The following is a 25,120-nucleotide window of genomic DNA, read 5'->3' on the forward strand; positions in this document are numbered from 1 at the left end:
AGGTGTGTTTGTGTGGGTGGATCGGAGGGAGGGAGGGAGGTATGAAGGTTATGTGTGTGTGTTGGGGGATGTAAGGTATAAGGGAGAGGGGGAAGAACAAATAAAGATGTAAAAGGTCCATTACTTATTGTTCTGTATGTTCTTAGAAGTCTCTCTGTGAGTAGCTTCCTCCCTCCGAACTTGTCGTATCTGACCGTCCGGCCGAACTTTTCCTGACTCCGGACGAATTTATGCTATCGGGCTGACTTGTCCTATTTGCTTGACTTATCCTTTCTGGTTGGCTGGCCAAACTTATCCTATTTGACCAACTTGTCCTATTTGGCCGACTTGTCATATCTGGGTGGCTGGGCGAACGTATCCTATCTGTCTGGCCGGCCGAACGTATCCTATCTGTCCGGACGGCAGAACATATGCTATCTGGCCGACTTGTCCTATCTGACCAACTTCTCCTATCTGGCTGACTTAAGCTTTATGTCTGACTTTCCCTATATCCGGGTGGCCGAATTGATCCTATCTGTCCGTCCGTCCGACCTTATCCTATCTGTCAGGCTTGTCCTATCTGGCCGACTTTCCCTATCTGTCCGGATGGCCGAACGTATCCTATCTGGACAGCCGGCCGAACTTTTGCTGCCTGCCGACTTGTCCTATCTGGCCAACATACCTATCTGACCGGACGGCCGAAACCATCCTATCTGCCCAAATCATCCTATCTGGCCAACTTAACTTATCTGGCCTGCCGGCTGAACTTATGCTATCTTCACCTATCTGGCCTGCCGGCCGAACTTATGCTACCTGCCGACTTGTCCTAACTGGCCGGCCGAACCTATTCTATCTGTCCGACTTGTCCTATCTGGCCGACTTGCCCTATCTGGCTGACTTAAGCTTTCTGGTTGACTTGCCCTATCCGTCCGTCCGGCCGACCTTATCCTATCTGGCCGACTTAGCCTCTCTGGCCTGCTGGCCGAACTTATGCTATCTGGCCGGCCGGACAAACTTATGCTACCTGCCTACTTGTCCTATCTAGTCAACTTAACTTATCTGGCTTGCCAGTTGAACTTATGCTATCTTCACCTATCTGGCCTGCCGGCCGAACTTATGCTACCTGCCGACTTGTCCTATCTGGCCTGCCGAACGTATTCTATCTGGCCGACTTGTCCTATCTGGCCGACTTGTCCTATCTGGCCAGCCAGCCAACCTTATCCTATCTGTCCGGCTGGTCGAACCTATGCCATCTGGCCGACTTGTCCTATCTGGCCGACTTGTCCTATCTGGCCAGCCAGCCAACCTTATCCTATCTGTCCGGCTGGTCGAACCTATGCCATCTGGCCGACTTGTCCTATCTGAACTTACACACAGTATGAACCTACACCCTTAGAAAAATAGGGTTTTGCAGCTGTCACCATAGGATAACTGTTTTTGGTACCAGCTAAACATTTAAGCAGACCCTCTTATCCAGAGCGACTTACAGGAGTAATTAGCATGAAGTGCCTTGCTCAAGGGCACATCGACAGATGTATCACCTATTCGGCTCGGGAATTTGAACCAGCGACCTTTCGTTTACTGGCCCAATGCTCTTAACTACTAGGCTACCCTCTGTGGAAAGGCTTCTACATGGAACCCAAAAGGGTTCTACCTGGAACCAAAAGGGTTCAATTTGGAACAAAAATGTATCCTTCAAAGGTTCTCCTATGGGGACAGCCAAATAACCATTTTTTGTTCTAGATAGCACCTTTTTTTCTAAGAGTGTATTATCTTCTGTTACACTGAACACTTATTATTTTATTTTTTTATGACATGGATATTCATCACTGTGGCTGCTGAAACTGATCAAGGCCAGACCAAACCATGCCAAGCCACAACAGACCAGGCCACAATTAGCGTGAACTCATCTTTGCTATTGTATGTGTCTGTTGACCAATATGGAGAAAGCAAAAACAGACAAACAATACAACTGAAGTGCAAATATTTTGTATGTATCTGTGTGTGTGTGTGTGTGTGTGTGTGTGCATGCACATGGGTGTTTGTGTGTGTGCTTGCTTTCACGTGTATGAGTGTGTGTTTGAGTTTGTGTGTGTGTCACAATCAAACAGAGCGTTAATGGAGGTAGAGCTCTCCCTTGGGCTGTAGTTTTACAATAAAGAGGAATAGAAGGGAGAAAGAAATGAAAGACATTCCGACGCATAATGAGCAAATCTTTTGAAAGTGAAATTGCCTCCCCTGTTGGCCATTAAAGCAGTTGCAGCCCCCATTTGGGTCCCCCCATTCCCAGCTCACCCACCCCCTGGTTCCCCCTTGCATGCCCGTGGAGACTTGATTTCAAATGGAAAAATTAATGGGAGAATAATAGCCCAGGGCCTAGCTCTCTTCCCTAGGCTGGCGTCTTACTTCGTCTACTGAGGCAAGGGAGGGGGGAACAAAATGTTGCTCCAATCCGCCCACTTGGCCTGGTATTCCACAGTGATACACACACACACAAACACAAACACACACACACACACACTCCTGGGATCATACCCCCCTTCTCTTACACCTTAGAGGGCTTAACTCTCAAATATTGGTAAAGGGGCTGTGCGGATTTCAAATAAATAAATAAATGGAGCAATGATTAGCAATTCCCCCGACAGTCCTATCAATGAGTTTTATATTCATTTTCACTTCCAGGAGAATATTTCTGCTGCTACAGTGATTCTGTGCACTTTCCAAGCTTTTAACGCGACCCCCAGACTTTGGGACGACTTAGTTTATAGAATGTGTGAAGTCTGATTCATAGGAAGAGCTCTGAGAAAGAGTGTTATCTCTGAAAGGGACATGATATTAGCTAGACACCATTTTTCACTGGGCCACTGGTTAGTAACCACTAATAATGTTAAAGCTCTTTGTTTACAAACTACTGGCCACATACACATTGTTTACTCATGAAAACCTGGGGACCCTACCTGCTAAGAAAGTTAGAACACACACACAAGACCCCGCACACACACAGTACGTTGAAGCTGATTCACAGCCAAGTTGGTTCCAGGCATTATTAAATCAAAGTTAAGACTTTATTGCTTACAGGAGCAGGGCCTGTGTGTGTGTGTGCTCCTGAGTGTGTATGTACGTATGCGTACTGGAGTGTGTGTGTTTGCATGTGAATGTGTGTATGGTTGGGGTAGGGCGTCGGTAGTTGGGAGTTTAAGAGCGGAAGAGGAATCAGTGTAGAACTAGTCTTGATGTCGGGGAAGCCCGCCGGCATTTTCTGTTCAAACATTTGAGAGGACTAACCTGCCAAGCCAAGCCGAGAACGAGGAGGAGGTGCCTGGGCGCCAGGATTCCCGCGCTTCCTGTTTCTCCTGACTTTGAGGAATTTTTACGGTGAACAAACTCCCAAAGCTCCACTCACACACCCCACCACATATACCTGGCTCAGCAAAACTAGAAAAGAGAGAGAGTGCGAGATGGAGAGAGAAAAAGAGGGAGAGAGAGAGACAGCGATAACTTTCCAGGCACAGAGGTACAGAAAGAGAAACCTTGAAGTCACCTTGAGTTCATTGGTACCACACAGATCTAGAGAAATCTTTCCAGACTGGTAGCTTCCATACAAGTAATTTTTAATCTGCAATCAAAAAGAAAGAGAGAGAGAGAGAGAGAGAGAGAGAGAGAGAGAGAGAGAGAGAGAGAGAGAGAGAGAGAGAGAGAGAGAGAGAGAGAGAGAGAGAGGGCAGGGGGGAGATAACTTTAATTTGCATGCATCTTAAAATTATTTTTGAACACTTCAACATACACAGACTTGACCCAATGGCCATGGGGGGATTAAAGTACAAGCGCACTACCACCTTTACCATTAAGATCCAGGCCACTTGACAGAAGCCGTTGTATGCTCACGTATATGAAGGCTTCACAAGTACACACAAAGTACTGGACATAAAGATGAGTCCAGGGTGGTGATGCTGCTGCTTTAGCCTAGCTCTCTAAACACATAGGTCAACCCATTTGATGACATAAAGGTCCAGTGAACCTGAGCACATGATGAAACCAAAGGCCATCTTTGACACTGGTCCTGCTTGCCAAACCACCCTCTTGACACGGCTTACACACTACACAGTGCCACAGACAGAGGTGAGACACCTCAGGTGAACACTGTGCTGTTCAAGTCTCCGATCACAGGTTGAGATCATTTGAGAGAACCCAAGAACGAGAGAAGAAGAGAAAAGGAGGTAAAACAAAATAAAAGTGGGTGGAAGTGTGTCTGGGGTAGCATCACATGCCGATGCTGTGACACACATATGAAACGAACTGACGCCCTCTCTTTCTCCTCCCCTCTCTCTCTCCTCTCTCTTCCCCTCTCGCAGTGTGCCCGCGGGGCCGTGTAGCGTTAATTGCTGCCTCTACACAGCCCCGAGTCTGCTAAACAATATCTAATGCTCGCATCAAAGAAATCATGAGCTCAACTTTATGAAATTTTTATTCAATATGTTCACTTCTCTTCCCTTTTCCCTCTCTTTCTTCCTATTCCCCACCTTGGCCCTCCTCTCCCTTTCCACCGCCGCCACCAAACAGACAAGAAAGAGTCTCCCTACCATGTTTTCAGCTTCACTTCCTTCCTGCCCAGAAGCACTGCTGGTGAATCTCGTTAGTTCTCACACAGCCAACTTCTCCTCTCCGCTCTGCCAGGAGCTAAAAACCTGATCGGGGAGAAAAAGGAATAAAACGAGAGAAAGGAAATAAAAGAAGAGAGGGGAGGAGGAGAAAGGAGGGCAGCGAGATGAAGAAGTTTGGCTGCTGAGGTATTCCACAGAGCTAAGTGGGAGATGGTTGATATCACTTAACTAATGAGAAAGAAGATGCAGAGAAGGACACAAAGGAAAGAGGAGATATGAGAGGGTTATTCTCTCCCTATGGGCAAAGTCAATACATGCTGTGCTACAAGGCTGTTTCATTATTCTGTTTTATTTGGATCCACAAATGGAACATTGTGACTCTTAAATAACCTATTTTCATCATATATTTATGCATTTGCAGGACATGAATCCATAAGAGTACTTGATACAACAATCTTTTCAGTGTTCTATGTCTTCACATACATCAGCCTAGATTCTAAGCAATCCTTGCTTTTCGCTTCAACCATCCAGATGACATCATCACCCTTATTCCCTTTGTGGATGACTTACAAGTTTACAGTCTCATCTCCTACCTTGCCCCAAGTAGACAGTCAGGCATAATCATGTACCTTACACATTACCAACTCCTCTTTCTCTCTAACACACACACGTTTGGTCATCCATCAGAGCACTGAGTGTTGTTTTTGCCCCCATATATCTCACACTCAGGTATAAATCACATAAGATGATTTCAGGGTTCATTGTTTAAATAATTAAAGAGCTTTAATTTATCAGGATTTAGCACCTTCAGACAGCTGAGAGAACAAGAGAATAAAAACTAAGGAAAAAGGGGTAGAGGGATATAAAATACATTCTCAAATAGAGTAGAGACAAAAAAACACTAATGACATGTACACATTCATCACACGTATAAAGGTTTTTATTGGAGAAAAAACTAAACAAAAAACACCCGGTATAAAGTACAATAATGCAAAACCATATTCAGCCTCTGAACCAGTGCTACTTCAGCTGAGCATGATTTATCTTAGATTCCACAGGTTCGTAGATTTCAACACAAAGCTTGATTAACAAAAATGACACGATGAACACTTCTCAAATTATAAACAAAAACCTGCTCATTAACCTAGCTATTTAATGACTGATTGTAAGGAAAATTAGGCATTTAATTATTATTCTCTACCTCCACTTAAGATGAAACTCGGGCAAAAATGTAAATCATTCGATTTCAATGTTGTCATTTTTTCATACACATTCCAGGCATAGAAAGGCCTCACCCTTTTTTAAAGTTCCATCCTCGTTTCCATGACCACACATAACCGATCAATGTATTAAAACTCACTAAAGTCGATGTATGTTTTATGAACTTGTGGCAGTAACTCTGGCATAATGTGAAAGCTCTGTATAAGATGAAGATACAGTATCTCTACAAAGCCAGAACAAATATTTTATTAAAGAAATAGGATACAATTTCACAAATATTCTTTACTGATGCATCTGAATCTTACTGAATCTTCTCATCAAATGTTCACCTTCAACATTAGGGCCATGTTCAGGAGGAATGGATAGCATAAAATGTTTTGAAATAGAAAACAAAAATGTTTTTATTGAACATGTTCGTGCCCTAAATATGTTTTCCTATTTCTTTGCTATTGAAAGCCACCCAGCTATGACAGCACAGGGGTGTCACCCAGGAGTTAAGGTAAGCAGGCTTTTGTTCCAGCCCAGTACTTACACACCTGATCCAGCTTATCGTGGTCCATGATCAGTTGATTATTCGAAACAGGTGTGTGTATGCTAGTGCTGGACTGGAACGAAAGCCTGCACTCTTAATAGAAAGTCTAGAGATGATGTTGGAAATGGGACAGTGCCTGTAAGGTTAGATGGGGAGTGATGGAGCTCTACTGCCCTCCTTTGGCCAAACATGGGTAACTACAGCCTGCTGGGGGCCCATAGCAGTGCATCAATCCAATTGTCCAATGATAAACAATATAAAACGACAGATACTGCGTGATTGTATTAGGTTCTTACTTAATATCTTAACCAATCCATACTAAATAAATTAAATGAACACCATCTACCAGCAAGAGGGTCTAGCGTGCACCTCGAAAACCATGAGAGGTTACACGGAGGGATGCCACGTTCAAGGAATATGGCTCCTATGTCACATGCATAGAGGTCCTACTCTCAGAATGCAGTCTCTATCAGCATAGTCAGCACAGTCAGTAGTCTAGGCTCCGAGGCAACACACTAGATCCATGTCTCTACTTGGGAGAAAAACACTAGTTAACTTTCCTGTGTGAACAAGTGCACACCACAGGGAGAAGGATTGAGAATCAGAACACATCTATTCTCATCAGCAAAAGTACTTAGAGTACACATTATATAAACACATTCCTCCTGGAATAAGAGTTACTGGCAGTTTACACCTTACAATGCTTTTTTGCATTGAAGAACAAGGTCACATTGCATTTTGTTGGCAAAAGGTAGCCACCTAGTGGTCAACGCCTCTTATTGCAGAATCAACAGCAGCAAACTAAATTCACTTTGGAAGTCAGGTACATCAGGCCTATGTGACAATGCTATCAATGAAAAGATCAAATCATGACTCAGTAATTTATGAACGATCTTACAATACAACACGCTTCCCTGGAGAGAGATACAGGGACATCACTCATCTACCACTCCTACACCAGAAAGCACATCAACTGTGTTTAACTTGTATTGGTTTATTTATGTTTGAATGATAATTGTCTAATATTAAAGTGGTAAGAGGAGTTGTTCAGTAGGCCTCAAAGTTTCCTGGTTATGCAGGCAGGAAGGTGCTACCCACCCTTAATATTCTGTTGCCTATGGTTACACCACTAGCCCAGTTCAAGGACGGTGCAGTGCAATTCCCCCCCCCACACAAATCCCCTTTGCCTCCTTCCTCCAGACATACACCACCTCAGTTCTCCATGAGGGAGCGCTGTAGAGCCTCCTGGATCATAGTGTGTTCGTCTGTGGAGTAGTCCTGAGAGAGGAGAGAAGGGGAATAATTAAATAAGAAAAACAAAAAAAGAAGTGTACAATAACCGAATTGTGGCCACTGTGTCTTAAGATCCACTTACGACAAAGGTGTCATAAGAGAAGGTGTGTCTAATCTTGAGGTGCTGGAAGAAGTCAGCGCTCCTGTAGTTAGGGTCTCCCCAAGGCATAGAGGCACAGATAGGACACACCTGCAACAGAATAGAACATTGTTCATCTGGACACATAGGAGTCTTTAGCTCGCCCTCACAAGTAACATAATTGTATTAAAGCAACACTAGACATGCACACTCACATGCCATCGTTTCCGTCAAATGTATGTCCAGATTTTTACAGGCTTTATCTAATAGACACCCATGTAGGCTAATGCTTCATTAGGAGTGCCCACTGCCGATTTACACCACATGGAAGTGACTGCAATGATTATTGAGCTACCGTCAAAATTTAATTAAAACGCTGAGACTCAAATAGCCACCAGTCTCTTTTAATAGCGACACACATTTCAGAAAACACCCGTTTCAAATAAATGCCAGGTCTAAATTAATTGTTAAGAGTGAACTTCAGTGAGTACCGTAAAGATTGCGTAAAAGAAGAGAAAGGAGAGTATCATTGCCATGGATGAAACAGCACAGTGATCCCAAATACAGGGGATAAAAGGTGCAATGAGTGGGGATACAAGGTGCAATGAGTGGGGATACAAGGTGCAATGAGTGGGGATACAAGGTGCAATGAGTGAGAGAATTGTGCTGAAGCGCAAAATCAAGGGTGTATGATCTGCAATGGATTTGTTATTATAATGTTTGTACTGGTCACAATAAAAATGGTGGTTTTTCAACATTTTATTGAGAAAATGCTGTGTGTGTTAAGGAAATAGACACCTGGCTCAAATAGAAGCCTGTCTCTAATTAGCTCCAGTTGTGTTCAGTGATTGAAGCAAATAAACGTCTGGGCTATTAATTGAAGTTTTATGGTATGCAAGGAGGAGGAATGATAGCCTACCAAGTAAACGTTGGCTCCTTTCACAATGACTGTCTCCCTCTGTCACTCTGGCTGTTCAATATCCTCTGTTTCAGCGTCACTATTCTTTGCCTCCATCCATTGTACAGTAGCTAACTAGTTAGCGAACCGTTAGCTAGCTTGATTTGCACCGTTTTGATCTTTTAGCTACTCAACCAGATTAGGGGAAGAAGAGACGTAAAATGTATAATTCACCTAAATACTCCTTGGTGGAGTTGTATGACATTTCTGTAAATTATCTTTTAGGTAGATTAATCTAGCAAAATGTAATTAATGGTGAAGGGCACTGATATGGAAGATCTATATAGCATTTTTTAAACACTTCTCCCCTGTGTGCACACAGCCGAGTGTCACGGACTCACTGGCGTGGGCCGGTACCAGTTGAGACAATTGCAAATTAATTATTTTTATCAGCCAAAAGCCGTCAATTACCGGCTAACATAAACGCTGTGACACCCCTAGACGTTCCCATGCCACCCAACCTCCACCACCCCCTCCCCTGCTTCCAATAAGGCTTGAGCTATGACTATACACCTTGGCAGGTATTATTTCATTTTTTCCCGCTATAACACTAAAGTGTGTGTGTGTGTGACCGTCAGCGGCTAGGAGGGGACTCTGGTATGGTAGTAAGTCATACAGGCTCCTGGCAGATAGCTCTGTGTGTGTGATGATTTAGGACCTGCTCTAATGCAGAGTGATTGATGAGCACAGTGGAGCACCTGATTTTACAAGCCATCCCCCTCATCTTCCTTCCCTTTTCTTTGATCTTGTTTTCCTCTCTCTTTGCTTTCTGTCAAGCTTTCCCTTATTCTCTCCCTCCATCATTCACACTCTCTTTCTTTGCAACAACATCTCATGTTACACCCCTGGCTGAAGCAGGCTGTCATAGATTGCATGCATTAACAGTAACACACCATCTTCGTCCTCACGCAATGAACGAAAAATGCTGGAGGGGAGGCAATTATCAGGTGGGTCATGTTTCAGTGAGAACCCCTTACCACGTGGCGCGTGTCCCGGGCATGCTGGGAAGTGCAGTGCTCCACCAGGCCGTCCTGGTCAAGGTTCTGGTAGTTACAGTAGGGGCAGGAGAAGGTGAAGCGATTTGGCACAGGGCTGGAGAGACAGAGGGGAACAGTTACAGTAGGGGCAGGAGAAGGTGAAGGGGTTGGACACAGGGCTGGAGAGACAGAGGGGAAGGGGAATGAGACTTTTTTTTTTTAGCAGACATGTTGTTGTTAAAGCAGTGCTTCCTTTGTTTGCATTATACATGATAATGGCTCCTATAGACGAGCTAGCTGACAAAATCATGAAAACAATGTGCACGCGTCAATGGGGCAGAAGCCGGTGTGTTGTTGTGATTATGGATGGCCAGAGCACTAGCAACAATGAGGTGGCTCGTGTCAGCTAGTTTTAGCTTGTTCTTTAGACTATGTCTTGTTTTGAAGGGTTTTGACTGATGTTATGTCTATGTTACTATGGCAAAAAATTAACTAGCTAACCAACTGTTACAATGTATTTGAGAGACAACAAGTGCTCATTGAGCAAATGTATTTATGTTTTCAATAAATATTGGAGACTAAATATAGTTTAGATGTTGTCAACAGTCTAAGCCAACCCCATGGGTTTTTCCCCATAGTTGCGCCCGCGTCTGTGTTGTTGCTAAACAACCAACACATCTATGGGTCTGTGCCAACATCTATGGGTCTGTGCCAACATCTATGGGTCTGTGCCAACATCTATGAAACTCAAACAGTTATGCAAAAGTCAATAAAGACGTTAGGATATTTAGAGCCATTACAAAGTTAAGAACCTATAAAGATGGGTTAATCATCAATACATGTATGGATTACTTAGAAAGAGAGAGGCAGAGAATATTATACTATGTCCATTAGTGGAAGATTGCACAGCATATCAAAGCTGCTGTACCACCACTCAGGCTACACCCTCCCTCTCTCACCCGATAATGTTAGGCTGGGTCTGGGCAGTGGTCCTGACCCCCTCCTCAATGTACTCCTGGTACTTGGAGCAGCCTGCCGTGTGGCCTCTCATCTGGGACAGGCCCACCTGAGAAAGACAAGAAACCAGGCGTCAGTGCTAATGGTAGCGCAGTATATTCAAAAACAGAGGCAGAGACTTTTGTGCACATATACAAATACAGTGCATTCCCTTTTTCCACATTTTACGTTACAGCCATATTCAAAAATGTATTAAATAAATTAAAAAATCCTCATCAATCTACACACAATACCCCATAATGACAAAGTAAAACAGATTTTTAGAAATGTTTGCAAATGTATTAAAAATAAAAAACAGAAATACCTTATTTACATAAGTATTCAGACCCTTTGCTATGAGACTCTAAATTGAGCTCAGGTGCATCCTGTTTCCATGTATCATCCTTGAGATGTTTCTACAATTTGATTGGAGTCCACCTGTGGTAAATTCAACTGATTGGACATGATTTGGAAAGGCACACACCTGTCTATATAAGGTCCCACAGTTGACTGTACAAGTCAGAGCAAAAACCAAGCCATGAGGTCGAAGGAATTGTCCGTAGAGCTCCGAGACAGGATTGTGTCGAGGCACAGATCTGGGGAAGGGTACCAAAACATTTCTGAAGCATTGAAGGTCCCCAAGAACACAGTCGCCATCATTCTTAAATGGAAGAAGTTTGGAACCACCAAGACTCTTCCTAGAGCTGGCCGCCCGGCCAAACTGAGCAATCGGGGGAGAAGGGCCTTGGTCAGGGAGAACCAGATGGTCACTTACAGAGCTCCTCTGTGGAGATGGGAGAACCTTCCAGAAGGACAACAATCTCTGCAGCACTCCACCAATCAGGCCTTTATGGTAGAGTGGCCAGACGGAAGCCACTCCTCAGTAAAAGGCACATGACAGCCCACTTGGTTTGCCAAGAGGCACCTAAAGCACTCAGACCATGAGAAACAAGATTCTCTGGTCTGATGAAACTAAGAAGTAAAGATTGAACTCTTTGACCTGAATGCCGAGCGTCACATCTGGAGGAAACCTGGAACCATCCCTACGGTGAAGCATGGTGGTGGCAGCAAGACAACACAGGAGTGGCTTCGGGACAAGTCTCTGAATGTCCTTGTGTGGCCAGAGCCCGGACTTGAACCAGAGCTAACATCTCTGGAGAGACCTGAAAATAGAAAAATTTGAGAAACTCCCCAAACACAGGTGTGCCAAGCTTGTAGCGTCATACCAAAGAAGACTAAAGGCTGTAATCACTGCCAAAGGTGCTTCAACAAAGTACTGAGTAAAGGGTCTGAATAATTACGTAAATGTAATATTTCAGTTTATTTTTTATACATTTGCAACAATTTCTAAAAACCTGTTTTTGCTTTGTCATTATGAGGTATTGTGTGTAGACTGAGGGGGGGAAAAAACAATTTCAGAATGAGGCTGTAACATAACAAAATGTGGAAAAAGTCAAGTGGTCTGAATACACTGTATTTAATTCACTCCCTCAACCTAATTCTCTTGACTATTCACATTGTTTTACAAAATGACAGCGTGCTATACACACAAACACACCTGTGCTCCACAGCCCTTGCAGGCTGCCACTGAGGTGTGTAGGAGGGCATCTAGATCAGTGGCCTTGGCCCAGTGGCCCAGTGCTGCCCTGCACACAGCACACACTGGCTTTTGGGGCCTCAGGCACGCCTGCAGACAACTTTGACAAAACCTGGAGGGTGGAGGGAGAGAACAGAAAGGAGAGAGAGGAAGTGTTGGAAATCATTCATAGGCTAAAATGCAGGTAGTGGACTAAACTCCGCAGTGAAGGACGTTTCTGATGAATGACTACATCAATTTGCACAAGGTCAATACTTACAGTGTAATATTATAAAACGCCCACCTTGTAGCCATGTTTGTCCTCTGTAGTTGTGTGCATTTCTTTGCTGAAATCCATACTTTTTATTTAAATAAATGTTAATCAAATACCACCACCGACTGTTTCCTTGTTGAGATGCAATTGGCACATGCGCCGAGTTGCCATCTTTGAACAACAGCAATTAGCAAACAGTCGGTGGTTGTATTTGATTAACGTTCATTGAAAACCTATGGATTTCAGCAAACAAAAGAATAGCACCCAATTACAGAGGACAAAAAGGCACAAGTTGGGCGTTTCATAATAAAATGTTTTTGAAGTATTGACCTTGGGCGAATCGATTTAGTCGGAGCTATACGTTGATGAAGTTAATCAGAAACTTCCTTCACCATGGAATGTTGTTTAGTTCGCTAAAATGAAAGCAAACATCTATGTATAGGTAATGAAATACCAACGATTTGTTCATTACAGAAGGAAAACTAAACTGAATGTTAGACGTCTGGTATGACACAAATAAACTGACGCAGATTATTAACGTTACACCGCTATGTTCATCACCGACAGTTTCTTAATTTACTTTATGAAATTAAATGACGGTGCGAATGTTTTATGGCTAAATGCACTTCCGTTACCGAGGAAAAGTCCTGTCCTTTGAGGACATTGGGTATTGTAGTTCTTTAAAGATCTACATTAATATATTTCACACGTCATTCAACTACAAAACCCACGATTCCTGAACCCCATTTCCTGACGTAAACAAAACTGAACGTAAAACACAGATTTATGAACTTACAAATATCTTAAAAACATAAAATTGAATGCCAAAATAAACACAATGGCAAGCTAATTATTAATTCCTGTCAGAAGTAGTTAGCTTGCGGGTGCACATACATGTTCAATCGTTTAGCTAGCCAGCTCACAACAGATCTTGCTAGTGGGCTGGCTAGTTTAGCCAAATAGCTAGACAGCTCGTTAGCTTGAACTTGGACGATGTCTAGCCAGCTACGTTTATAGACAAATCGATCTATTTTTGTAAAGATACTCACGTATGTCCACAGTGTGTAGTGACAGGGCTATCAAAAATCTCCAGACAAACCGGGCAGACGAACTCTGTCACGTCCCTGTCGCCTCCAGAAACATTTTTCTTCTGCTGTGCAGAGCTAAAGGATCCTAGCATCGCCATTTCTTCTCTCTCAGCTGTCAATTTGGGGGACCTATTGTTGCGTTCAGGACAACTGGGTGTATTCATTAGTCGAATTCCGTAGCGAAACGTTTCGTATGTTGCAAAACGTTTGCAACAGAAAACGTTTAGGGGGTTTCAAATAGATAACACAGCCACAGTCAAAATGGGCAAAAATATCCTGATTTTGTTTTGCTTTTTGGTCGTAATTGAAAGTTAGGTTTAGGCCACCCTTAGCGGCTTTGGCAGTAAGAGGATTTTTCCCGTTTTCAGAGATACAGTAATATATTAATTTTTTCCACATTTACATTTACATTTTAGTCATTTAGCAGTCGCTCTGGATAAGCAAGATATATTACAGTTAGTGAGTGCATACATTTTTCATACACATTTCCTGTGAAAAACGGATGTGAGGTCTCCACTCAGGTGTTTTTTTAACGACTGCTATGTTAGTTTAGGGTTATCAGTGTGGTGAAGGTTAGGGTTAAAATCAGATTTTAAGAAGATAAACTGTATAAATAGGCGGGGTTTATGACTTTGTAGCTGTGTTAACTAGTGACGACCCGTTTACTTTAAGAACCGAACAGAAGCAAACATAGCAAATGGAACCAAACAGAGTGACCTACCTGAATTTGTCAAATAGTAACTTTCGTTTTCGTTGCAAAACGTTTTCTGTTTTTGAGTAAACTGTTTCTGACGCAAAACGTTTTGCAACAGAATCTGTCTAATGAATACACCCCTGAAAACAAAACAAAAAACGAGCTCATGCTGCGTTCATAACCAAGTGGGAAGGTGGTAATTACCAGTTGTGAAGTCTTAAAACTAGTTGGATGCATTAACGTACTTTGAACTAGTTGAGAAACTCTGATTGACTAATGGCCAACAAGCTGCAGTCAACCATAAACTAAAAGTATGCCTACAGCTATTATGCTTGTAAACAAGTTATAGTGTTGAAAAACCATAATAACATTGCTTTTTTATAAATGTTTTGTTATATTTAACTGCCGAAAGTGCTGTTATCAAGGACATTTATTTAGTAGGTGACGTCAGAGGTCAGCATGTGGGAGAAGTCGGAGCTCAGGGATGATAGACAAGTTTCCCAATATGAGTTGGAAGGACTTTTAAGTGAAATTTTCCCAGTCCTATGTGGTAAATACCACCATCCCACTTGGTTATGACGCAGTCAGTGATCTTCAGGTCGGCCACTGCGCTGTTTCAAGTGCAACGTTTATGGTCATGCAGCAGCAGTGTGTAGGAGGGAGATTCTAAGATGTGGGAAGTGTGCAGGAGGGCATGGGACAGAGGATTGTGCCGTTTAGGTTGATAAGGTTGTGTGTGTCAACTGTAGGGGTGCACATGTTGCTGGGGATCGGAAGTGTCAGGTGCAAGGGATGCAGGTTGAGGTGGCTAGAGTCAGAGTAGTGCAGAAGGTGTTGTATGCTGAGGCAGTGAAGAATATGGGGGGTGATAAAGGCCTAAATTCAGCCTAGGCAACATCGCCTACCATTGAACATGTAACTAACATGTCGTCATACTAAAGCCTTAATAACGTCTGCGTGAGGCCTGCGTGTTGATGAAAGTCATAAGGTGCATAGTTTATATTTATATTAATTAAATCTCAACCATAAATGTTAGAAACTTAGTATTTCCCGCGCAAGCCGACATTCCGAGGTTGCCACCTTGAGCTATAGTGTAGCCTACAGCTTGTGTATTTCCTGTTATCTCTAATGGCCTAGAAAATATTATGTCCAATCTATAGGTAGTCTGTCTTTCAGATCTAAATGTTGTTGTCCAATCACAGACGGTGTTGTTACCAGTTCCCAGTAGCCTACATCAGACAACCAATAAGAGTTGTGTCCGTGGCTTTCAGTCGAATAGAGGAGTTCATAGGCTTTCCCTGAGAGTCCGTGCTATTTGGGATCCTTGGGATGTTCCTACCTCAATCAAGTAGAATTGTAAAATGGTTAAGATAAGGGTTAAGTTTAGTGTTAGGTAAGGGTTATACTTTAGGGTTCAGGGTAGGGACATCCCAAGGAATCCAGATAGCAGTGACCGTTCATAGAGTGAAACACAGGCATGGTATTTGAGAGCTCGGCGGAGACACAGACATTAATTTGTTTGTTTTTTTACAATCAGCAGACGTGATCTTCGAGAGTGTCTGCCCAGATAGTTTCCTTAGAGACTATGAAAATAATTACCAAGATGTCCTTGATCCGATTGAGGAGTAAGTAGGCTATATTTAAGTTGTGTTATCATTTGGAAATATTTAGGCCTACTGTGTTGACAAGGCAAATTTGGTTTATTTGAAAATAATTACTTTTAGTTGATAATGTATTGTCGAAAGCACGTAGGCAATATTATTTACTGTGTCGATAGGGGAGTAGGCTAGTGTACAATAATAACGTAATTTGATGTGCTAGTATTATTTATTTCATGGATGAGTTAAATTGTAAATTAAAATATACATATGTGGTGCTATAGGATATATACATATTTTACATTGTAATACACTACCCCTACATGCCATTGTACTATAGGATATATACATATTTTGCATTATAATACAATACCCCTACATTGTGTGCTGGAGCTATGGGTTTATTTTTTCACTGTCAATAGGCCTACACATTCACACTCGGACTGAATTGAATGGGGGATGCTTAACTACTTTTCACTGAAGATCGAAAAACCTAAAATCATGCCTGACAAGACCAATGAAATCATAACGGTATCCTAATATAGTGTGGATTCAGGAGTAGCCTATTCTACAATAATGGGACTGTATGTGCTAGTATTATATATCTAATAGATAAATGAAATTGTAAATGTGGACGGGTGCTCTACTTCATTCATTGATTACGGTATTGTACAAGGTAGATACAGGAGTAGCCTATAGTCTACAATAATAACATCATTGAATGTGCTATAGTATAATTTATTTAATTGATTAATGACATTGTAAATGGGAATGGGTAGGCTACAGTGGGGAAAAAAGTATTTAGTCAGCCACCAATTGTGCAAGTTCTCCCACTTAAAAAGATGAGAGAGGCCTGTAATTTTCATCATAGGTACACGTCAACTATGACAGACAAATTGAGAAAAAAAATCCAGATTTTTTCCCCCAGAAAATTACATTGTAGGATTTTTAATGAATTTATTTGCAAATTATGGTGGAAAATAAGTATTTGGTCACCTACAAACAAGCAAGATTTCTGGCTCTCACAGACCTGTAACTTCTTCTTTAAGAGGCTCCTCTGTCCTCCACTCGTTACCTGTATTAATGGCACCTGTTTGAACTTGTTATCAGTATAAAATACACCTGTCCACAACCTCAAACAGTCACACTCCAAACTCCACTATGGCCAAGACCAAAGAGCTGTCAAAGGACACCAGAAACAAAATTGTAGACCTGCACCAGGCTGGGAAGACTGAATCTGCAATAGGTAAGCAGCTTGGTTTGAAGAAATCAACTGTGGGAGCAATTATTAGGAAATGGAAGACATACAAGACCACTAATAATCTCCCTCGATCTGGGGCTCCACGCAAGATCTCAAACCGTGGGGTCAAAATGATCACAAGAACGGTGAGCAAAAATCCCAGAACCACAAGGGGGGACCTAGTGAGGGCCAGGGACTCAAATCCTGCAGTGCCAGACGTGTCCCCCTGCTTAAGCCAGTACATGTCCAGGCCCGTCTGAAGTTTGCTAGAGTGCATTTGGATGATCCAGAAGAGGATTGGGAGAATGTCATATGGTCAGATGAAACCAAAATATAACATTTTGGTAAAAACTCAACTCGTCGTGTTTGACCCTATCCCCTCCTCTCTTCTCCAGACCATCTCCGGTGACCTTCTCCCTTACCTCACCTCGCTGATCAACTCATCCTTGACCGCTGGCTATGTCCCTTCCGTCTTCAAGAGAGCGAGAGTTGCACCCCTTCTCAAAAAACCAACACTCGATCCCTCTGATGTCAACAACTACAGACCAGTATCCCTTCTTTCTTTTCTCTCCAAAACTATTGAGCGTGCCGTCTTTAGCCAACTCTCTTGCTATCTCTCTCAGAATGACCTTCTTGATCCAAACCAGTCAGGTTTCAAGACTGGTCATTCAACTGAGACTGCTCTTCTCTGTGTCACGGAGGCTCTCCGCACTGCTAAAGCTAACTCTCTCTCCTCTGCTCTTGTCCTTCTAGACCTGTCTGCTGCCTTTGATACTGTGAACCATCAGATCCTCCTCTCCACCCTCTCCGAGCTGGGCATCTCCGGCGCGGCTCACTCTTGGATTGCGTCCTATCTGACCGGTCGCTCCTACCAAGTGGCGTGGCGAGAAGCTGTCTCCGCACCACGTGCTCTCACCACTGGTGTCCCCCAGGGCTCAGTTCTAGGCCCTCTCCTATTCTCGCTATACACCAAGTCACTTGGCTCTGTCATATCCTCACATGGCCCTGGTGTGGGAGACCCCAAACCTGGAGAGGGGCTGACATCTGGGTCTGGACTGGAGCCGCTGACCGGAGCTGGACCGGGCACCGGTGGAGCGGACTGCTCAGGCTCCGGACTGGAGCCGCTGACCGGAGCTGGACTAGGCACCGGTGGAGCGGACTGCTCTGGCTCCGGAGTGGAGCCGCTGACCGGATCTGGACTGGACCCCGGTGGAGCGGACTGCTCTGGCTCTGGAGTGGAGCCGCTGACCGGAGCTGGATCAGGCACCGGTGGAGCAGACTGCTCTGGCTCCGGAGTGGAGCCGCTGACCGGAGCTGGATCAGGCACCGGTGGAGCGGACTGCTCTGGCTCCGGACTGGAGCAGCTGACCGGAGCTGGATCAGGCACTGGTGGAGCGGACTGCTCTGGCGCCGAACTGGAGCTGCTGACTGGTGCCGGACCAGGCACCGGTGGAACGGGCACGGGCCGTGCCGGACTGGACACATTCACCACTGGTCTAGTGCGAGGAGCAGGAACAGGCCGGGCCGGACTGGCGACACGCACCACTGGCTTGGTGCGAGGAGCGGGAACAGGCCGGGCCGGACTGGCGACGCGCACCACTCCCTCGGTGCGAGGAGCGGGAACAGGCCGGGCCGGGCTGGCGACGCGCACCACTGGCTTGGTGCGAGGAGCAGGAACAGGCCGGGCCGGGCTTGCGACGCTTACCACTGGCTTGGTGCGAGGTACAGGAACAGGCCGGGCCGGACTGGCGACGCACACCACTGGCTTGGTGCGAGGAACAGGCCGTGCCGGGCTGGCGACGCGCACCACTGGCTTGGTGCGAGGAGCGGGAAAAGGCCCGGGCCGGACTGGCGACGCGCACCACTGGCTTGGTGCGAGGAGCGGGAACAGGCCGGGCCGGACTGGCGACGCGCACCACTGGCATGGTGCGAGGAGCTGGTACAGGCCGGGCCGGCCTGGCGACGCGCACCACTGGCTTGGTGCGAGGAGCGGGAATAGGCCGGGCCGGACTGGTGACACGCACCACTGGCTTGGTGCGAGGAGCGGGAACAGGCCGGGCCGGACTGGCGACGCGCACCACTGGCTTGGTACGAGGAGCTGGTACAGGCCGGGCCGGCCTGGTGACGCGCACCACTGGCTAGGTGCGAGGAGCAGGAACAGGCCGGGCCGGGCTGGCGACGCGCACCACTGGCTTGGTGCGAGGAGCAGGAACAGGCCGGGCCGGGCTGGCGACGCGCACCACTGGCTTGGTGCGAGGAGCAGGAACAGGCCGAACCGGGCTGGCGACGCGCACCACTGGCTTGGTGCGAGGAGCAGGAACAGGCCGGACCGGGCTGGCGACATGCACCACTGGCTTGGTGCGAGGAGCAGGAACAGGCCGGACCGGGCTGGCGACATGCACCACTGGCTTGGTGCGAGGAGCAGGAACAGGTTGGGCCGGACTGGCAACGCGCACCACTAGGTTGATGCGAGGAGCAGGAACAGGCCGGGCCGGACTGGCGACGCGCACCACTGGCTTGGTGCGTGGAGCAGGCACAGGCCGGGCCGGGCTGGCGACGCGCACCACTGGCTTAGTGCGGGGAACAGGAACGGGCCGGACCGGACTGCCGACACGCACCACTTGCTTGGTGCGAGGAGCGGGACTGGGTTCCTTTATTAATCCCCGCTCCTTCTGCTGCCTAACCAGCTCCTCTCGCCGTGCCTCTACACTTTCCTTCTCCCTTTTAGCCTCCTGTAGCACCTCCCTCTGACCGAATAACTCCTGCTCCCTCTGAACCAATAGCCCCCGTAACATGGTGGCCTCCTCTCCTAACCGGCAGATCCGCCCTATCGCGGCCTCCTGCTGCCTCGTCGTCCACACCGTGTGCCCCCCCAAAAAATTTATTGGGGTTGCCTCTCCACCCTGATCCCTTTCAGGGCGTCCATCTTCCTTGCCAGATCCTCTCTTATCTCCTGCCAAAGTCCATCCTCTCTGCTCCTCCTCGGCACACTGCTTGGTGCAGGTCTGGTGGAATCTTCTGTCACGCTCGTTCATAGACGGGTCAGACCAAGGCGCAGCGTGATATGCATACATGTTTATTTAAACTTAATAAACACTCGACAAAACAATAAACGAAACGAAACGTGAAGTCCAAGGTAGACACAAACAACATACCTTATACGGAACAAGATCCCACAACCCACTAGTGCCAATAGGCTGCCTAAGTATGGTCCCCAATCAGAGACAACGAGCGACAGCTGCCTCTGATTGGGAACCACACCGGCCAACATAGATCTAGACATACTAGACTATAAACATAGATCTACACCACATAGAAAATCACACCCTGACTCAACAAATAAGAGTCCCCAGAGTCAGGGCCTGACAAAGGGGTTCTACCTGGAACCAAAAAGGGTTCTCCTATGGGGACAGAGGAAGAATCCTATTAGGTTGTAGATAGTAAGTAATAAGTAAAAATGTATGCACACATGACTGTAAGTCGCTTTGGATAAAAGCGTCTGCTAAATGGCATATTATTATTATTATTATTAGATAGCACTTTTTTTCTGAGTGTAGGCCTATATTGCAGTGGTGGTTCCATGATTTTCTGTAAAAAAAAAAAATGGTTCATTGCTGGTGGGGAGTTAAGATAATCAGAAATACTATGAAACATCCCCACTTTTAGCACACATTTGCAAGCAGCCAAAGTAACCTTCTATGCGTGCTGAGGCATGTGTGATCACTCACCATTGACAGGACCGACAAAAAAATACATGCTCACATGCAAACAAAAGATAACGTGTCAAACTTGCACCGTTATGCAATTATTAAGAGATACAAATAGCTAATCCTGGCTACCAATGTTCTAGCATTAATTTATTGAGGCAAGCAGATCAGAGATGTCAAGGTGGTACCCAACCATATGCCATGAGTATATGTAACATGCATATGTATGGTCATATTTTCGATGTTTTATTTCGTTTGTTATTTTATGGGGCTATACCTATCATTTTCTAGGCCTCCTAGGTATTTGCATTTAAAGTAATGTATATGATTACTGCCGCTAGGGGGAGCGTTAGTGAGATCGTGAGGTCTTGGACGTTTCTTCTTCAATCTTGGAGAATTCCAATTAGTGAAAACTACTAACGTTTCTCCGTCTCATCATTTTACCCTATTAATTCAGGTAATGTAATGTGCAATATGACTCAAAATATTGAGGCAACATGGTTAACTACATAGTCCATGAGTTTGGTGATGTTTGAAGGGAGTTTTAACCGAGTTAAAAACTGGTTGGTATTTTCCCCATTGTAAGTAATGGAGGTTGGCTAGGTTGCTAATGGTTTACATGTAAGAGAAGGGATTAAGATGGCGTCCGAACTTTCTGTACCTTTTTTCAACATTTTAGATCCTATTTGTTTTATTTTCTATGAACAAAGGCTCAGTTTAGTTCAGGTAATATATGTAAACATGTGATGTCACAATAAAATGTGTTAAAGTGTTCGTATTTGTACAGAAACAGCTAATAACAGTTCCCTAGCTTGATGCTAACCACATTTAGCTTGGCTAAGCGCTAGCTAGCTCTAGGCTAGTTGGTTTAAGTCAATGTTAGGTTACATGTTAGTGCTTAATAATGTAATGGTTGTAGCATTGTTTCGCATGGGCCTCCAGTAATTTATAGCTTTTTCGAAATTGATACCGATAGTACAGTGAGTTATATATAATGTGATTGTGTAGATGTATGGTTGATGTATGGTGACTCCAGGTTTGGATGAACGGACCAACCAGACCCTCAAGACGGCCATGGGCAAGTCCCTTGATGGGTACCAGGAATGGTAGGAGGACAACCTAAAGGTAATTCTCTTTGCACACAACAGCAGCTTCCAGAGTACTCACCCTATTACCTGCGGTACGGACGGGAGCCGCAGCTGTTTACTGAGATAAACAATGCAATTGTATATACAATTATTGCATATACTGTAGTATTAAACATTTGTGATTGACTTGGTGTTGTTTGTCTATTGCTATTTTTGTATTTATACAAAACTTCCACTACAAGTCTGACAACTTTGATGGAAAATTACTGAGGATAATAGCGGACGATATTGCCACTCCTATTTGCCATATTTTCAATTTAAGCCTACTAGAATGTGTGTGCCCCCAGGCTTGGAGGGAAGCAAAAGTCATTCCGCTACCTAAAAATAGTAAAGCCCCCTTTACTGGCTCAAGTAGCCGAGCAATTAGCCTGTTACCTACCCTTAGTAAACTATTGTAAAAAATTGTGTTTGACCAGATACAATGCTATTTTACAGTAAACTTTCAGCATGCTTATAGAGAAGGACATTCAACAAGCACAGCACTTACACAAATGACTGATGATTGGCTGAGAGAAATTGATGATAAAAAGATTGTGGGGGCTGTTTTATTAGACTTCAGTGCAGCTTTTGACATTATCGATCATACACTGCTCAAAAAAATAAAGGGAACACTTAAACAACACAATGTAACTCCAAGTCAATCACACTTCTGTGAAATCAAACTGTCTACTTAGGAAGCAACACTGATTGACAATAAATTCCACATGCTGTTGTGTAAATGGAATAGACAACAGGTGGAAATTATAGGCAATTAGCAAGACACCCCCAATAAAGGACTGGTTTTGCAGGTGGTGAACACAGACCACTTCTCAGTTCCTATGCTTCCTGGCTGATGTTTTGGTCACTTTTGAATGCTGGCGGTGCTTTCACTCTAGTGGTAGCATGAGACGGAGTCTACAACCCACACAAGTGGCTCAGGTAGTGCAGCTCATCCAGGATGGCACATCAATGCGAGCTGTGGCAAGAAGGTTTGCTGTGTCTGTCAGCGTAGTGTCCAGAGCATGGAGGCGCTACCAGGAGACAGGCCAGTACATCAGGAGACGTGGAGGAGGCCGTAGGAGGGCAACAACCCAGCAGCAGGACTGCTACCTCCGCCTTTGTGCAAGGAGGAGCAGGAGGAGCACTGCCAGAGCCCTGCAAAATGACCTCCAGCAGGCCACAAATGTGCATGTGTCTGCTCAAACGATCAGAAACAGACTCCATGAGGGTGGTATGAGGGCCCGACGTCCACATGTGGGGGTTGTGCTTACAGCCCAACACCGTGCAGGACGTTTGGCATTTGCCAGAGAACACCAAGATTGGCAAATTCGCCACTGGCGCCCTGTGCTCTTCACAGATGAAAGCAGGTTCACACTGAGCACGTGACAGACGTGACAGAGTCTGGAGACACCGTGGAGAACGTTCTGCTGCCTGCAACATCCTCCAGCATGACCGGTTTGGCGGTGGGTCAGTCATGGTGTGGGGTGGCATTTCTTTGGGGGGCCGCACAGCCCTCCATGTGCTCGCCAGAGGTAGCCTGACTGCCATTAGGTACCGAGATGAGATCCTCAGACACCTTGTGAGACCATATGCTGGTGCGGTTGGCCCTGGGTTCCTCCTAATGCAAGACAATGCTAGACCTCATGTGGCTGGAGTGTGTCAGCAGTTCCTGCAAGAGGAAGGCATTGATGCTATGGACTGGCCCGCCCGTTCCCCAGACCTGAATCCAATTGAGCACATCTGGGACATCATGTCTCGCTCCATCCACCAACGCCACGTTGCACCACAGACTGTCCAGGAGTTGGCGGATGCTTTAGTCCAGGTCTGGGAGGAGATCCCTCAGGAGACCATCCGCCACCTCATCAGGAGCATGCCCAGGCGATGTAGGGAGGTCATACAGGCACCTGGAGGCCACACACACTACTGAGCCTCATTTTGACTTGTTTTAAGGACATTACATCAAAGTTGGATCAGCCTGTAGTGTGGTTTTCCACTTTAATTTTGAGGGTGACTCCAAATCCAGACCTCCATGGGTTGATACATTTGATTTCCATTGATAATTTTTGTGTAATTTTGTTGTCAGCACATTCAACTATGTAAAGAAAAAAGTATTTAATAAGATTATTTCATTAATTCAGATCTAGGATGTGTTATTTTAGTGTTCCCTTTATTTTTTTGAGCAGTGTAGTATGCTGTTGGAAAAACATATGTGTTATGGCTTTACTCCACCTGCTATATTGTGGATATAGAGTTACCTGTCTAACAGAACACAGAGGGTGTTCTTTAATGGAAGCCTCTCCAACATAATCCAGGTAGAATCAGGAATTCCCCAGGGCAGCCCAATACCTTTTTCAATCTTTACTAATGACATGCCACTGGCTTTGAGTAAAGCCAGAGTGTCTATGTATGCGGATGACTCAACACTATACATGTCAGCTACTACAGCGACTGAAATGACTACAACACATAACAAAGAGTTGCAGTTAGTTTCAGAGTGGGTGGCAAGGAATAAGTTAGTCCTAAATATTTCTAAAACTAAAAGCATTGTATTTGGGACAAATCATTCACTGAACCCTAAACCTCAACTAAATCTTGAAATAAATAATGTGGAAATTGAGGAAGTTGAGGTGACTAAACTGGTCAAAACATATTGATACAACAGTAGCTAAGATGGGGAGAAGTATGTCCATAATAAAGCACTGCTCTACCTTCTTAACAGCACTATAAACAAGGCAGGTCCTACAGGCCCTAGTTTTGTCATACCTGGACTACTGTTCAGTCGTGTGGTCAGGAGCCACAAAAAAGGACTTAGGAAAATTGCAATTGGCTCAGAACAGGGCAGCACGGCTGGCCCTTGGATGTACACAGAGAGCTAATATTAATAATATGCATGTCATTCTCTCCTGGCTCAAAGTGGAGGAGAGATTGACTTTATCACTACTTGTGTTTATGAGAGGTGTTGACATGTTGGGTTCACCAAGCTGTCTATTTGAGCTATTGGCGCACAGCTCGGTCACCCATGCATACCCCACAACACATGCCACCAGAGGTCTCTTCACATTCCCCAAGCCCAGAACAGACTATGGGAGGCACACAGTACTACATAGAGCCATGACTACATGGTACTCTATTCCACATCAAGTAACTGATGCAAGTAGTAAAATTAGATTTAAAAAACAC

General features: G+C 44.9%; 1 protein-coding gene across 1 annotated transcript; it reads right to left on the reverse strand.

Annotated features, from left to right (window-relative positions):
• Positions 1-5,502: 5,502 nt before the first annotated feature.
• Positions 5,503-13,685, reverse strand: LOC311149705 (E3 ubiquitin-protein ligase RNF114-like). Its single transcript, XM_084186914.1, has 6 exons — positions 13,536-13,685; positions 12,195-12,345; positions 10,600-10,706; positions 9,641-9,755; positions 7,709-7,816; positions 5,503-7,611 (listed from the first exon to the last, which is right to left on the reverse strand). Exons 1-6 carry the CDS (start codon positions 13,670-13,672, stop codon positions 7,546-7,548), a joined length of 684 nt encoding a protein of 227 aa, XP_084043040.1. The 5' UTR covers positions 13,673-13,685; the 3' UTR covers positions 5,503-7,545.
• Positions 13,686-25,120: the final 11,435 nt, after the last annotated feature.

This window comes from Coregonus lavaretus (assembly GCF_964263955.1).
Source record: "Coregonus lavaretus genome assembly, chromosome: 22".
NCBI classification, from domain to species: domain Eukaryota; kingdom Metazoa; phylum Chordata; class Actinopteri; order Salmoniformes; family Salmonidae; genus Coregonus; species Coregonus lavaretus.

Bases quoted from the DNA above. Each gene is read 5' to 3' on its own strand.
- LOC311149705 (XM_084186914.1), bottom strand. From the start codon at position 13,672: ATGGCGATGCTAGGATCCTTTAGCTCTGCACAGCAGAAGAAAAATGTT. The intron at 12,346-13,535 runs GTGAGTATCTTT...TCCACCCTCCAG, and splicing joins ACTACACACTGTGGACATAC to GTTTTGTCAAAGTTGTCTGC. The intron at 9,756-10,599 runs GTGAGAGAGGGA...CTGTCTCTCCAG, and splicing joins ACCCAGCCTAACATTATCGG to CCCTGTGCCAAATCGCTTCA.